This window comes from Panthera uncia, chromosome A2 (assembly GCF_023721935.1).
Source record: "Panthera uncia isolate 11264 chromosome A2, Puncia_PCG_1.0, whole genome shotgun sequence".
Classification (NCBI taxonomy): Eukaryota; Metazoa; Chordata; class Mammalia; order Carnivora; family Felidae; genus Panthera; species Panthera uncia.
The window spans coordinates 19,718,540-19,735,075 of record NC_064816.1 but is presented as its reverse complement, the minus strand read 5'-3'; the positions used below and the strand labels follow the sequence as shown (position 1 = coordinate 19,735,075).

Here is a 16,536-nt window from a genome sequence, read left to right as displayed (position 1 = left end):
AGGGACTTAGATAGAAATGGAGTCCAATCTGATGGAGGTGGCACAGGGTGGGAGCTATTCAGTCAAACAGGGGAGGCACCAATCTTGGTTTATGCAGGTTGTGCCAGTGGTGGATCCTGGCTTGTCTCTATGTCGTTGGCGGAATGTGGTGTTGCAATTTTTGGAGACTAAATGAGCCAGAGTGGGTGGGGCACCCCCAGCTCCTCTTCTGATGGGTAAGGATAGAAAATAGTGGGATCTGGAAAGACTAGGGAGGATGAGTAAAACCTTAGAGTGCCTCTAACTTTGAGGAAGCGTGACATTTGAAAATCATTTTACAAGAGGGTTTCTCTAAATTCAGTTTTGTAGACTGTGAGCTTCTATAGACCAAGGGTGTTCCATAGCTAAAATTATACAAACAAAACAACAAAACCAAACCAAAAAACACTACCAACAACAACAATAAAAGAACTCTGAGTTTAATGGATAGATTTTTCTGTATTTAATTTTTTTCCTTAATTTTTTCACCTTAAGTGTTTGCATAGCAGGCAATAGAATAGCTGAATAAGGTGAAGTTGGTGGGAAGACTTGAAAATCATCATTTGAACAGTGTTGAACAACTTCTGGGCATATGAATGATACAATACTTGAATTTTTAAAAATGTTTATTTTTGAGAGAGAGTGTGTGTACCACGTGCATGGCTGAGGCAGAAAGAGACACAGAGGATCTTGAAGCGGCTTTTGCGCTGACAGTAGAGAGCCTGATGTAGGGCTCGAACCTATGAACTATGAGATATGACCTGAGCTGAAGTCGGATGCTTAACTGACTGAGCCACCCAGGCACCCCACAGTAAATGTTGTTTTAAGGAGAATTTTGATAACTAAGTTAAATGAACCTGAACATTTGTAATGTAAAGAAACCTATGCCAAATCACCTTGAAAATGAGATTAAATGTATCTCCGTTTCTTCTTTATGGCCCCAGACTTTTCAGGTCCAAAGGAGAGATCCACTCCTCTCCATGCCAGCTATCTACATGTGCCTTTTTCTGAATATGTTCTGGTTTGAAGGTCCACGTAGACACCACCTTAGGTCTCAGGATGTAGTAAGAAACCTCAGGGCCTGGCCAGATCCTAATCAGTGTTGGAGTCTGGCCAAACCGGCCTGTCCAGGGGAGGTGACAGAAGGTTCCTGAATATTGCAAAACATCCGGTCCAGGTCAGTTCCAGGTTGGGAAGATGCCCGGAGCAGGGTTGAAGGTCTAGACAAGGACAGCCTGGACTTTCCGACAGCATAAAGTGAACAGGGATGGCCTCTAGTGGCCAGGCCCCTAGAAAGTCTCCTTCTCTTTTATTTTTTAATTTTATTTTTTATTTTAATTCTAGTGTAGTTAACATAGTGTTATATTAGTTTCAGGTGTATGATATAGTGATTCAACAATTCTGTACATTATTCAGTGCTCATCGTGGTAAGTGTATCTCTTTACGTGTTTCACCCATCCCCCTACCCACCTCCTCTCTGGTAACCACCAGTTTGTGGGGTTTTTTTTCTTTGTTCTCTTGTTTGGTTTCTTAAATTCCACATATGAGTGAAATCATATGGTATTTGTCTTTCTCTGTGACTTATTTCACTTAGCATTACACTCTCTAAATCCATTCATATTGCTGCAAATGGCAAGATTTCATTCTTTTTGATGGCAGAGCAACATTCCATTGTATAAATACAGCACCTCTTCTTTATCCATTCATCTACCGATGAACACTTGGGCTGCTTCCATAATTTGGCTATTGTATATAATGCTGCACTAAACATGGGGAGAGGCCTATATCTTTTCAAATTAGGTGTTTTCGTATTGTTTAGGTAAATAAAAATATGGTAGTTCTATTTTCAATTTTTTGAGGAAACTTCTGTTCTCCACAGTGAGTGCACCAGGCTGCATTCCCATCAACAGTGCTCGAGGGTTTCTTTTTCTCCGCATCCTTGCCAACACTTGTTGTTTCTTTTGTTTTTGATTTTAGCCATTCTGACAGTTATGAGGTGGTATCTCATTATGGCTTTAATTTGCATTTCCCCTATTGATGAGTGATGTTGAGCATCTTTTCATGTGTCTGTTGGCCATCTGTATGTCTTCTTTGGTGAACTGTCCATGTCTTCCACCCATTTAAAAAAAAATCTTTTTTAATATTTATTCATTTTTGAGAGAGAGAGAGAGAGAGAGAGAGGGGGCGGGGCAGAGAGAGACAGAAACACAGAATCTGAAGCAGGCTCCAGGCTCTGAGCCATCATCACAGAGCCTGATGTGGGGCGTGAACCCATGGACTCATGACATCATGACCTCAGCTGAAGTCGGACACTTAATCAACTGAGCCACCCAGGCGCCCCCAAATTATTTTTTTAATGTTTATTTATTTTTGAGAGAGAGAGAGAGACAGAGAGAGAGAGAGACAGAGCACAAGTTGGGGAGGGGCAGAGAGAGAGGGAGACACAGAATCTAAAGTATGTTCCAGGCTCTGAGCTGTCAGCACAGAGCCCAACATGGGGTTCGAACTCATGAACAGTGAGATCATGACCTGAGCCGAAGTTGGATGCTTAACCGACTGAGCCAGCAGGGTGCCCCCTTCCACCCACTTTTTAAAAATGTTTATTTATTTATTTATTTATTTATTTATTTATTTTTAAATGTTTTTAATGTTTTTATTTATTTTTGAAGGAGAGAGAGACAGAGCATGAGTGGGGGAGGAGCAGAAAGAGAGGGAGACATAGAATCTGAAGCAGGCTCCAGGCTCTAAGCTGTCAGCACAGAGCCCGATGTGGGCCTCGAACCCACGAACTGTGAGATCATGACCTGAGCCGAAGTCGGACACTTAACCGACTGAGCCACCCAGGCGCCCCTTAAATGTTTATTTTTGAGAGAGACAGCGTGAGCACACACACAAGTGGAAAGGGGGCAGAGAGAGAGAGGGAGATAGAGAATCCAAAGCAGGCTCCATGCTGTCAGCGCAAATCTGGATGTGGGGCTTGAACCCATGAACCCATGAGATGATGACCTGATCCTAAGTTGGTCGCTCAACTGACTGAGCCACCCAGGCGCCGCTGCCCATTTTTAATTGGATTATTCAAATTTTTGGTGTTGAGTTGTATAAATCATTATATATTTTGGATACTAACCCTTTTTTCAGATATGTCATTTACAAATATCTCCTCCCATTCAGGAGGCTGTCTGTTAGCTTTGTGGATTATATTCTTTGCTGTGTAGGAAGTTTTTAACTTGATATAATCTCAATACGTTTAATTCTGCTTTTGTTTCTCTTGCCTCAGGAGACATATCTAGAAATGTCTCCTTTTCTTTTAGAGATGGAATTTATAAACCCTTCTCAGGTCTGAGGAGTCCGGAGAGGGCCAGGCTGCATCACGAATTCCCTCCAATTATAAATGGGTAAACTGAGGCCTGGAGCAGAGGTATTCCTCTCCCCCATCGCCCCCGCCTCCCTCAGGTCACAGGTCACACAAGGAAGTAGCAATAACAATAGAATCTAGGTTTCTTCACGTATGGATGTGATTCAGAGTGACTGGTGTTCTTTTAAATTGACACTTGTTTGTTTTTCTTAATATTTATTCCTGAGAGAGGGAGAGATTGTGAGCGGGGAAGGGCAGAGAGAGAGAGGGGTACATTGGATCTTAAGTGGACTCACCGCTGACAGCACAGAGCCTGATGTGGGGCTGGAACCCACCCAACCGTGGGATCCTGTCTGAGACAAAATCAGACACTTAACAGACTGAGCCAACCAGGCGCCCCTAAACCAACACCTGTTTTATGTTCAGAGGAGCGAACCATTTAAAGAATCTCTGAGGGGCGACTAATTGGATCTTAAGGTATTGGGGGAACACCTGGCCTCCGGGGCCCTTTAAGAGGACAAGGCTACAACGACCCACGTGTCCTCCGCTTCCGGGATACTTGCTACAGGTGGTGAATCCCGGCTCACCCTCAAGGTATATTGGGAAGAGTAGTTCCACTTTCCGGCCGACGCATGGCGGCGGCCGTCTTGAAACTGCATTTCCCAGAAGGCTCTGCTTACCGTCTCAGGAACCGGGCTATGGGCCGGTGGACAGAACTCCTCATCCTGGGTTTTTAAATTTCTCAGGGGATGAGTGACGGTGGACAGAGGCCCTTGGCGGCGGCGTTCGTGGGCTGCCTGGCATGTAGGCGCTGCGCGCTGACACTGTGGAACCATCCACACAGCTCTGCTTCCGGCCGGGGGCAAAAAGCAGAGGCGCTGCGTCTCCTTTAATCGTCGTGGGCGGGGCGTGGCAACGCGACCCGCGTTGCTATTGGCGGCGGTTGGGGGCGCGGAAACTGAACCTGCCGCAACGGCCGACGCTGCCTCGTCCGGCGCCTTGGGCGCCCCGGGCCCGCCATGGCTGCGCCCTGCCCTGTAAGTTTTTGCCCGCGGGTCTGCCCGGCCTTACTTTCCCCGCCCGGACTGTGGGCGCCTGGCCGGGGCGACGGCTTCGAGGGGGAAGCCGGGTTCCGAGCCAGTTCTCTCCGGTCCCAGTTTACTGTCTGTGCAGGGGGCGCTGGGTGGGGACACGTAGTGAGCACCTTCTGCGTGCCAGACCCTTTGCGGGCTCCCGGAGCCGACCAACCAGTCCCTGCTCCCAGGATTTGCATCCTAGCGGAGGAGACACTGGTACTGGTATGTTCCAACTGGAGGTCAAACCTGGGGTTAGCGCAGGGCCTCCCTTGGGCTCAGCCTCGCCATCCTGAGCAGTGGATAGCTGGGTAGGGGCCAGTTTAGCGTACCCCTTTATCGGAAGGGGCAGCCCAGGTCTGCAGCATGATCTGGGCCCGGCGCCCTGAGTCTAAGGTTCCTCCAGAGGGAAGCACTCCAAAACTCCTCTTTCTGGCCTTTGGGCTGGGTTGAGAGGAAGACTGGGTGGTGCCTGTTGGCACCCTTAGGCGTGTGGGGACTTGAGCAGAGGGCCCAGGCATAGGATCCAGGCGTTTTGACCCCTAACCTAGTGCCCTTCCCTTAAGTCCCTCCCCACTTCCTTCCATATGTAAGCCACCTTTGGGGGAGATGAGGAACCACAGAGCCTGGTGGGATGAGGTGGGAAGGGTGTTGGGAGGTTTCAGGGGCCCTCTGGTCAGAGGTGGATCTGAACTTGCTTCTTCCCACTGAGCCTAGAGGTGAGCATTATCTTACTCTTGTTCTCCCAAGAGGTTCAGGTGAGGCAGTTGCTGTTCTGTTGGGGGCCCTCCCCCAGCTGCCACTCCCTTTCATGTTGAAAAGGGGACTCTGGCAGGTGTGCTGGGGGTGGAGCTGGGCACAGGGCCTTTATTCTGGTTACAGCTCTGTGGAGGTGGCAGTGGCCTTGCTCTTTCCCAAGGACATTTTTCCCCCCAAGAGGAGGTTTTGTGGGCCTCCCTGGTGTGCCTGAAATGCTTTTTTGAGGTTTCTGATATTTGGGGTAGGAGGAGATGTTTGCACAGCAGGGCTGTGATTCTTCAAATACTAAGAAGCTGCTGTTGAGTGGACAGTCTCTGGAATATTATCTCCATGTCTTCCTAAGCAGTGACCTAAACTACTGCTTTCTTGACATTGGGCAGAGTGGAGATGATGGAAGCAGCCCTTGGGGCCTGTCCAGGCTGACCTTTGGGTTCACATTGGGACTGAGGGTACGGAATCTGAATCCTGAGATGCAGGTTGCTGAAAGACTCCCCATTTTCTCTCTTTGGTTCTTTTAGAAAAATAGCCTTATTGGAATATTATTCACATGCCATAAAATGTACCCTTTTAAGATGTAAAATTCATTAGTATTTAGTACATTCATATTGTTGTCCAATAATCATCATTATCTAATTTCAGAACATTTTTGTCACTCCAAAGGGAAGCCTGTACTCATTAAACAGTCACTCCCCTTCTCCTCACCAATCTAATTTCATTCTCTATAGATTTGCCTATTCTGGACATTTCGTATAAATGAATCAGACAAAATGTGGCCTTTTGTATCTGGCTTTTTTCACGTAACATTTTCCAGGTCCATCCATGTTGTAGCATGTCTGTTTCTTCATTCCTTTTTACTGCTGAGTAATATTCCATTGTATGGAGAGATCACATTTTGTTTACCCACTCATCTCTCTTTTTTTTTTTTTTTAAGTGTTTATTTCTTTTTGAGAGAGAGAGACAGAGTGTAAGCGGAGGAGGGGCAGAGACAGAGGGAGACATAGAATCCAAAGCAGGCTCCAGACTCTGAGCTGTTAGTACAGAGGCCGACATGGGGCTCGAACTCACGAACTGTGAGATCATGACCTGAGCCAAAGTCGGAGGCTTAACTGACTGAGCCACCCAGGTGCCCCAACATTTATTTATTTTTGAGAGAGAGAGAGCATGAGTGGGGCAGCGCAGAGAAAGGGAGACAGAATCCCAATCACGCTCTGCACTGTCAACACAGAGCCCAACGCAGGGGGCTCAGACTCATAAACTGTAAGATCATGACCTGAGCCAAAGTCAGACGCCCAACCAACTGAGCCACCAAGGTGCCCCCTTTTACCCATTCATCTCTTGATGGACATTTAGGTTTATACACGTTTTGGCTATTATAGATAATATTACTATGAACACTTGTGTACAAGTTTTTGTGTGAACATGCTTTCAATTCTTTGGGGTATTTACCTAGAATTTGATAACTTTTTGAGGAACAGTGAGATTTTTTTGTTTAAAAAAAATTTTTTTTTTTAATGTTTATTTTATTTTTGAGAGAGAGACAGTGCAAGCAGAGGATGGGCAGAGAGAGAGGGAGAATCTGAAGCAGGTTGCCGGCTCCAAGCTGTCAGCACAGAGCCTGATGCAAGGCTCAAGCTCACAAACTGCAAGATCTGAGCTGAATTTATTTCAACGTTTTTTTTGTTTTTTTTTTTGTTTTTTTTTTTTTGGGACAGAGAGAGACAGAGCATGAACGGGGGAGGGGCAGAGAGAGAGGGAGACACAGAATCGGAAACAGGCTCCAGGCTCCGAGCCATCGGCCCAGAGCCCGACGCGGGGCTCAAACTCACGGACCGCGAGATCGTGACCTGGCTGAAGTCGGACGCTTAACCGACTGCGCCACCCAGGCGCCCCGATCTGAGCTGAATTTAGACGCTTAATCGATTGAGCCACTCAGGCGCCCCGCAAAGTTTTTTTCCATAGTGACTTTTTCCATTTTTTGGTTAAGATTATTTTGTCTGTTCTGGCTATCTCACATTTTCGTATGAATTTTAAGATCAGTTTAAGAATTTTAAGATCAGTCAATTTCTGCAAAAAGTGGCACCCGAGATTTTGATAGGGACTGTGTTGTATCTGTAGATCAGTTTGGGAAGTATTGCATTTTTTTTTTTTTAATTTTTTTTTTCAACATTTTTTTAAATTTATTTTTGGGACAGAGAGAGACAGAGCATGAACGGGGGAGGGGCAGAGAGAGAGGGAGACACAGGATCGGAAACAGGCTCCAGGCTCCGAGCCATCAGCCCAGAGCCTGACGCGGGGCTCGAACTCACGGACCGCGAGATCGTGACCTGGCTGAAGTCGGACGCTTAACCGACTGCGCCACCCAGGCGCCCCGGAAGTATTGCATTTTAACAAAATTGTTTTTCAAACTGTGACCATGGATATTTTTGCATTCATCTAGGTCTTTTAAAATTTCTTTCAATGAAGTTTTACAGTTTTTACTGTGTAAGCCTTTATTTCTCTTGTTAAGTTAATTTTCTTTCTTTCTTTCTTTCTTTCTTTCTTTCTTTCTTTCTTTCTCTTTCCTCCCTCTTTCCTCTCCCCCCTTTATTTCTAGATTTTTTTTAAAATTAATCTCTCCATCCAACATGGATCCCAAACTTATAGCCCTGAGATCAAGAGTCATATGCTGTACTGACTGAGCCAGTCAGGCACTTCTCTTTTTAAATTATTTCGAAGTATTCTTTCTTACGTGTCATAAATAGAATTGCCATCATTTTTCAGATTGTTCATTGCTGGTGTATAGGATCGATATTTGTATGTTACTCGTGTTTGTATCCTGCAACCTTACTTAACTGGCTTAGTTTTTTTTAATGGATTCCCTAGGATTTTCTATATCCAAGACCATGCCTTGAGCATTTTTTAAACTCTTCCTATTATAGGAAGAGTCTTGGCCCTGGGGTCAAGCCCCGTCCTCCTCCACATTTTCACTCATTTGACCCTGGCTCTCCCACAGGAGGACCCCTCGCTGGAGAGGCATTTTAAGGGCCACCGAGATGCAGTTACTTGTGTGGACTTCAGTCTCAACACGAAGCAGCTGGGTAAGAGGAGGCGTCTTTTCCTAGACCCTAGCTTATGAGCTGAGAAGGCTGATTTTCTACCTGGGAGGTGTGGTGTGGGGGAGGTAGGGCACAGTGAGCACCCAGGTGCTTTGTCTAGACCTGCATCTTGCTTCAGCTGGTCAGCTGTCTGGGTGCTGGGGGCTTTGTGAGCTTCATTCTACATGGCAGAGGTTGGGGGCCTTGCCAAGGTCACATAGGCTTTGAGGGTGGGACCAGCTTCTGGGCTTTTCACTGCATATATCCCAGCCACCTTTTGGGTCTGGCTTACGGAATGGCCCTAAACAGTGCCTTCTTTTCCTTGGGTCCTCCATTCTGTTGTCCATAGTATTATGGGAGCATCCAGGAGAAGGGTGTGGAGTAGAGCCGGGTACGCCTCTTCTACCACTGCCCTTGCACACCAGCTGAGTACCCCTGCTCTTTGGCCGCTTGGGGATTCATACACAGCTGTCATGGCTGCAGCTTTCTTGTTTCTGTGGACAAGGCTCTCCCTTCATCCTATGGTCAAGGTCCCCTGTCAGAGGCTGTTGGCCTTGTGATCAGTGTAGATTAAGAGCAAACTGAAGTTATTTGACCTGTCTTGGGGGTCGCCAGGCTTCTGATTGATGTGGGCACTCTCAATGGTAAAAGGCCCAATTGGATTGGACCGGCTGCCCTGTGTTGGGAGGACTTGCTCTCTAGAGCCCTTAGGGTGTGACTGTGCGGGGGCCCTGTGGAGGATAAGTTTTCTCAGAGGCCATGGGTTGCAGCACAGGGCTGGCATGTGAAGAGCATCTCTTGGTCTGGCTCCCATGTGGTCCTGCTGCTTGGGGAGCTGACGACCAGTAGATTCTCCAAACACCAGGTCAGTGGTCACTGGAAGTGTGGCCTGTCCCCTGCCCCCTTACCTCTTTGTCTTGCTGGAGGCTCAAGGCCCACTGGACCTGAGGGTCACAGCGTCCCTGCTTTCTCAGCCAGCGGCTCCATGGACTCATGCCTCATGATCTGGCACATGAAGCCCCAGTCACGCGCCTACCGCTTTGCGGGCCACAAGGATGCTGTCACCTGTGTGAACTTCTCCCCTTCGGGACACCTTCTTGCCTCAGGCTCCCGAGACAAAACTGTCCGGATCTGGATACCCAATGTGTGAGTTATAGACGTTGAAGGGCTCATCTGAGCTTGGGGCCCTGGTGCCAGAGCTATCCACACTCAGGTCCCCATCCTGGCTCTGGACTTATTGTAGTGGGACATCTGCTCTGCTTCTGAAGAGGTGCCATCAGAAGCTGGAGATCCAGCTGGGCCCCTCCCCTTGGTGTTGGGAGAGGGATTCTGGGCTTACCCCAGCCATCCTGGAAGGGGTCCCATCTTGGTGCTGTTCGCACATGGGCAGCATGTGGGGCACGGGTACGCAGGCCTGTGTCAACTTGGAGGGGCTCCCGAGGGGTGGGGAGAGCTTTGATGTGCTCATGGGCCCTCGTGTCACTGTTACGGGTTTCCTGAGTTGGAGTACCCACCCCTGCAGCAAAGGCGAGTCCACTGTGTTTCGGGCACACACGGCCACAGTGAGGAGTGTCCACTTCTGCAGTGATGGCCAGTCTTTCGTGACAGCCTCCGATGACAAGACAGTTAAGGTGTGGTCGACTCATCGCCAGAAATTCCTGTTCTCCCTAAGCCAGCACATCAACTGGGTCCGCTGTGCCAGGTGAGCATTGTCCTGTCGAGACCTGGAGCTTGAGAGGTAGAGACGCTGCCAGGTGCCAGTATCATGACCTTGGCCAAACACTTTCACTACTCTTTTCTATTCCTGCATCTCCGCTTCCTCATCTGTGAAGTGGGAACAAAGACATTGTTACACTGTAAATTATTGAGAAGCTTTAAGCTCAGAGGTGACAAGTGCGTTGGTCCTTTGCCAGTCGTGATTGGCCGCCCCAACAACTGTGCTGATGAGGCCCAAAGCAAGTCAGAAGGGGCTGTTTATGAGCACTGGCAACAACAGGATGATGTCACTGCTGCCTCTATACGTTTTCTCTTCACTCTTCATGGCAGCCCTGCAGGCTAAATGGTGTCGTTCCCATTATGCCGGTGAGGATGCTGAGGCCCGGAAGAGTGCAGTATCTGGTGGGGTTAATGGCAGAGCTAGGGTTTGACCCTGAGTCTGCTTCTCAGAAGTTGATTTTGCTTGAGCTGTCAGTTGGGGATCCAGGCTTCTGAGGGGGCTGGTCTGGAGGCCGGCTCTCCCTTTTGTGTGGCGGGGGGGCAGTATGTAGTTTTGGGGGGCCTGGGAACAGGATAACGGGGCTGATGGTGGGCTTTGGACCACCTTCATGCTGCTAGCATCAGGGGTCACCCCACGCGGTGTCGTATGCCACGTGCAGTGCTGGGGGCTTGTGCACGCAACGCTGCTCCCTGCTTCCCATGAGGTGGGCGCCATTCTTACCCATCTCACAGAGGGAAAGCCACTTGGCTGGGATCACTCAGGGTCAGAGCAGGGTGTGTGGCTTTGGCTGGTTCTGGGATCGGGGGGTGGGCAGTGCAGAGAGGTGGCTGTGGAGGATAGTTGTGCAGCACCCATGACAGTGGTGTGACTTGTGCCCTGCCTGGTTCAGGTTCTCTCCCGACGGGCGGCTCATTGTGTCTGCCAGTGATGACAAGACTGTCAAGCTGTGGGACAAGACCAGCCGGGAGTGTGTCCACTCTTACTGTGAGCATGGCGGGTAAGTCACCAGACCCTGTCCACCACCTGCAGGACCTAGTCGTGAGGGGCCCCAGTGGCCTCGTGTGGAACCACGTCTCTGCTGCTTTCTATCTCTGAAGTTTTTCCTATGTGAATGGGAGGTTCAGCCTCACTCCCATCCCCGCAGATAACAGGAGTGTTTAACTTCAAGGCCTATAATTCTTGGGGCCTCTTTTTTCCCTTCATTCTCCAGTTGTCTAATTGTGCCATGTCTGTCTGAAAGCAGGTGAGCCTGGACCCTCCTAAATCATGTTAGTATGTCACCTATGGTGATGGTTTTATAAAGGAAAAAGCTTGTCAGGTTCTTGTAAGTTCTTGGAGGCTATTCGTTTTGTGCCACATCACCAGGAAAGGGACTCACCTGCTCTGGGCTCCTCAGTGAACCCCAGCTTCTGCCTCCTCAGTTAGGCTGGGAGCCCCAAGGACAGACTCCTCCTGAGAGCTGGCCACGATACCACTCTGGGTGTTACGTGTCGGTATATTGAGGGCCCTTGGCCTGTCTCTTGGAGATAGGTGAACCAGCGGCCCTGGGGCCCTGTTGGCCCTTTGGGACTGGGCCTTAGCTGGCAGGGCCTGCCCTGCCTCCTGCTTTGATGAGGGCACCAGCTCTAACTCTGAAAACCCCTGAGCCATCAGCTGACCTTTGGGCTGAAGACACTTTCTCTACTTGTATTTAGAAGTGGATGCTGGGATTTGCTCCCTGGTGAGGCTACTTCTGGTTATTGCTAGCCACTGTTCTCACCCTCTCCTTGCTATTCCTTGGCCACCTGGTAAAGAAACAGGGCAGAAGGGAGGTGTTCTGGGTTGAGGGGACAGCCTGAGCAGGTATGCACGGGAGGGAAAGTGCTGGACGTTTTCAGGTCTGTTCTGAGCCAGGACAGCCCTCCTATAGCCTGCGGTGGCCCCTGTCTTTCCAGCTTTGTCACCTACGTGGACTTCCACCCCAGCGGCACGTGCATTGCTGCTGCCGGCATGGACAACACAGTGAAGGTGTGGGACGTGCGGACGCACCGGCTCTTGCAGCACTATCAGCGTGAGTGTCCACGAGCGGGACTGTGTGGGGTCAGGTGTTGGGCTCATTGCCGTGGTGCTTAAATGGGCCTGAGGATGGCCCTGGTCAGTGGGGAGAAGTCCCAGGCCTGCTGGGATCTCGAGGGGCGAGTAGTCCGTGTTATGGCTAGGCCGGTTTTTTTAACGTAGGCCAGGAGGTGAATCATGGCACTACCTGGCATCCACCAAGCCCTTTGGTGCCTGCTCACGAGCTGCCAGGGTCTCATGCGTACTGCAGGGCCGGATGAGGAGCTCTCAGTGGGTCTCCGGCCAGGGCTCTGCTCAAGCGCCACTTCTCAGGGGCTGCCCGTGCTACTGGCCTCCAGGGCTAACTCAGGTGAGGGGGGCAGGTCTGTCAAAAGAGGTCAGTGTTTGTGAGACCTTGGCCACTTTGGGCCTCATGATGTCCTCCACTGATACGGAGCCATGAGCCATATGGAGGGTCAACTTAGGCTAGAGGCCAGGACGCAAGCCCTGGAGTTGTGTCCCCTGATCTAATTGTAGCCCTTGGGAGGCAGAGCTGCAGGCATTCCACGTGGGCCAATTCCAGCCTCAGGCTCCAGCTGGGGGGCGGGGCAGGAGCAGACTTGGGTGTGATTAGGAGGCACGAGCTGAGGGTACTGGAGTATGGAGCTGTCTTGAGAGCAGGTGTGACTGGGCATGGCCATGCGTCACCTCAGTGGTGGGGATGGAGCCAGGGAAGGAAGCTGGTGAGGGGCCACGGGAGGAACTGGAGGCTGTGCAAGGAGCAGATGGAGGGGACCTTGGGGGCCTGGGGCCGAGACCAGGGAGGGGCAGAGCTAGGGTTGTTTGAAAAACTGTGGTTGTTGACTTGGGACTGAGTTTAAAGTCCATGGGCCACTTCGAGAATTCACACCTGAAGACGGGAAGGACGCATCTGGACAAAGGTGTCGGGCTTGGGGTTCAGAGCTCTGCTTTAAGCCCTTCCTAGCTGATTCTCAGACTGTGAGGACAGCACTTTCTTGAGGTAACCAAGGGAAACAGACCTCCTAAGAAGGGAGAGAGGCTCCTGGTCTTAAGAAGCACATGGTGGAGGGTGGGCTCTGCAGCCAGCCTCAGCATTCCTAGTTGTGTGACATTGGACAGGTCACTTGACTCCTCTGATCACCCTGGGACAGTGATAGGGCTTCTCTCACAGGTGGCGTTGGGAGGGCAATGAGTTGGTCCACGTGAAGAACTCAGAGAGTGCCTGGCACAAAACAGAAAACAAGCACTATGTTGATGATGATGCTGTTATTGCCAAGTCTTGGTCCTGGGGTCTGTCTGGTCTCTGGGCAAGGTGAGCCGGCAGTCAAGGCCTGCGCTACCCTACACCACCACCAGGTGGCAGGGGCCAGCTGCATAACTGGTTCCTTTCTCTACAGTGAGCCCTGGGGTTTGTCACAGATGCCATTTCAGACAGAGCTTCTAGAACAGAGCAGATATGGGGTCTACCCCGTCCTTGGAGACCACGCCTCTCCTTCCCCTCCTTCAGGTTTAGAGGCCTCTCTCTTTTCTCGGCCAGGCCTAGATTGGAGATTGGGCACATGTGCAAAGTTGACTAGGCGAAGTTTGGCAGGTGCAAAGGAGTGCTGGGCAGAAAGGCGCCTCTGAGTGTGGGGTCAGGAGAGATGGGAAGGTTAGGAGCATAGGCTGTTTCCGATCTGTAAAGGGGGTAGTGATAGTACCTTATGGGGTTTGTGAAGATCTGTTGGGGGAGTCCACATGAGAATTATAATAGAGTGCTGGAAATATGGTTTGTACCACATAAGACTTTTATTATTACTTATTATTTTGTACTGCATAAGTCTTGACACTGCAGGGAGAGGATCTCTAGGTGACCCTGGGAGGGTCCAGCCTCACCTCTGATGGATCAGGAGCCTGGGCCTGGTTGGTGTTTGTGGCATGCACCAGCAAGTACCCATTGGGGAGGACCTTGAATGCCGTACTCTGGATCATGGTCCCAAAGATGCAGCGGCAGTGGTGGGACTGTCCCATGGTTTGCAGAGTGAAGGTATGTCTGAGAGGACAGCAGTGCTGAGAGCCTATGGGAGTGGGAAGCCGGTATGTCTGGGTGAGGGCTGGGCATCCAAGTAGGGCAGGAGTCAGGCCCAGGGGATGGGTTTTGGAGATTGAGTAGAGTCAGAAGTTGATGCTGTGGGTAGGGGGCCATTCCTGCGGCTTGTGAAGGGCTCAGGCCATATCCTGGGTCCCTGCGATTGAGGAGCCATGAAAGGAAAGGTCCACAAAGCAGTCAGTGTGAGGGGTGGGAGCCCCCTCTCCCATCATGGGAGGGCTGAGGGGGGCAGAACCAGGGGTACGGAGGAGGGCAGAGTCTCCCAAAGAGGGTGGTCAGGAGGTGGAGTGATGCAGAGCAGTTGAGGGGGGTGGCAGGTGCTGGAGAGAGGTCCCTGGGGTTTTTGAGGGAGCAGGCTTGGCAGTGGGTGGGGGTGGGAGTCCGTGACTGGCAGGGCTGAGGAGGTAGTGGGAGGGCTCAGGTAGCATCAGGAGCCAAGTCCTGAGGGGACCTGGGGCACATGAGGTTGACAGGCTCTGCAGAGAGATTTCAGTGAGTTTTTGTTCTTATTCTTTCCTCTGTGATAGAGCTACTCAGTGTCTCATTCCTAAGCCACCCCGATATAGATCAGAGACCTCGGGTGGCTTGGAGTACCCCATCAACAACTGGGTTTCCTCAGCTTCCTGCCCAGTGCATGGTGCATGGTACATGGTGGGTATTCACGGTGCCGCAAACTCTTCCCACTACCTCTAGACTCACCCTCTGGGGCTCAAGAAGAGCCAGATGGATCCGAGCACATTGCTTGGGGGACATGCCCCTCACCCTCTGTGCTGCCAGAGTGACCTGGCTAGGTCTGCTCCTGGCTGGTGGCTCCCCTTAAGAGCTTCATGGCTGAACCTCTACCTGAGAGACTCTCCCTAGCCCCTTAGTAGCAGCTGCTCCCCGACCCTTGGAGGTGCAGGGGCATCTGTTTGGAGGCTGATTCCCCAAGAAGGACTTCTGACCCTTTGACAGCAGACACCTGAGCTACTTTCTGTCTCCGATCCCTGGGAAACCCAGAGGAGAGTTCTTAGGGACACTGTGACACTTGGGGACTCTGGGTGAGAACCAGGCACTCCTGAGTGGGCTTTGGGCACATGAGGCTGTCGGGCTTTTCTGAGACACTTCGATTCATGCTACTGCAGTGTGTGGTCAGCAATCCTAGCCTGCCCGTGTCCAGCTGCCGCATGGTTGTGCTTTATGGAGGACACTTCCTGTCCCGTGTTAGGTTGTTGGGAATCGCTTTAGGCAACAGCAGGTAGCTGGCACCATTTTTCTCGGGCAAGGAATTTCTTGGCTCTGGCCTGTCACTGTGGGGAGCAGTTCTGGTTTCCCAATTCAGCAAGGAGACAGTGGGGCTGTTAGAGCCCTGGGAGCACCAGTCCCCACGGAGGTGGGTTAGGCTCCATATGCTCTGAGCCCACATCAAGGCTGTTGAAACATCTGAGCAGCAGCCCCCATCCGGAACCCATAATGTGGTTTGCGGTTTACAGGCACGTGCAGTTCCTGGGTGGATGTCAGGGGCTGCTCCCCATTTCACAGATGGGGAGTTTGAGGCTTGCCCACGGTCACACAGCTGGGAAGCTGGGAATCTGAGCCTCCCAGTTCAAGGCCTCCGAGTCTGACGTTCTGTCCACCATCCCTTGCTGGATTCTTACACTGTGTTGATTCTAGTCATTTACTTCCTGAGGCCTCTGGGAAGCCTTGGCTTGGCCCTCTCCAGAAATTCCAATTAGAGCTCAGAGTCCCAGGTTCTCTGTCCATCAGTTCTTTTTTTTTTTTTTTTTTAATTAATTAATTTTTTTTGAGAGAAGGAGAGCAGGAGTGGGAGAGGGCAGAGAGAGAGGGAGACACAGAATCTGAAGCAGGCTCCAGGCTCTGAGCTGTCAGCACAGAGCCCGACGCAGGGCTTGAACTCATGAACAGTGAGATCGTGACCTGAGCCGAAGTCGGTTGCTTAACCGACTGAGCCACCCAGGCAGCCCCTCCATTGGTTCTTAACACACCCCTCTGTCCCACCCCAGCTACAGTCACGGAGGATTTTAAGGCAGCTATGCAGCTGGTGGGGCAGGCCTGTACCCTTTGCTTGGTTTTTGAGACTGAAACAGTTGGTCAGGAGGCAGTGCACTGTCCCACCTGATCTGGTCAACTCATTGGCTCTTTCCCACCATCCCTAAGTGAGCATTTATGTGACAGTCACAAAGAGGAGGGTTTTGAACATCCTTCCCTGCTAGTATCAGAGCAACTTCATTGTATGAATCCATAGCCCCTCATAAACCCAAAGTCACGGGTAGTTCCAGTTGCATGTTATGAGAAGTCACCCCGGGTGAAGTTAAGCTGAGCCCTTTGTGATGAGAGTGGGGTGGGACTCGGTCTGGTGTGGCCTGCTTTAGGAAGGGACCTCCTACTTGGGTACC

At 50.7% G+C, this 16,536-nt stretch overlaps 1 protein-coding gene across 5 annotated transcripts in view; it reads left to right on the top strand.

Moving 5' to 3' along the window:
- Nucleotides 1-16,536, top strand: part of POC1A (POC1 centriolar protein A) — a 101,498-nt gene that overhangs the window by 21,750 nt on the left and 63,212 nt on the right. For 4 of the 5 annotated variants that reach the window (XM_049640609.1, XM_049640608.1, XM_049640611.1 and 1 more), the window contains 5 exons: nt 8,198-8,282; nt 9,254-9,425; nt 9,802-9,981; nt 10,886-10,993; nt 11,931-12,046. In XM_049640609.1, the coding sequence (XP_049496566.1) occupies nt 8,198-8,282; nt 9,254-9,425; nt 9,802-9,981; nt 10,886-10,993; nt 11,931-12,046 (661 nt within the window). Of the gene's footprint in view, nt 1-4,279; nt 4,411-8,197; nt 8,283-9,253; nt 9,426-9,801; nt 9,982-10,885; nt 10,994-11,930; nt 12,047-16,536 lie in introns of those variants that run through there. The other variant, XM_049640612.1, reaches the window with a different exon arrangement.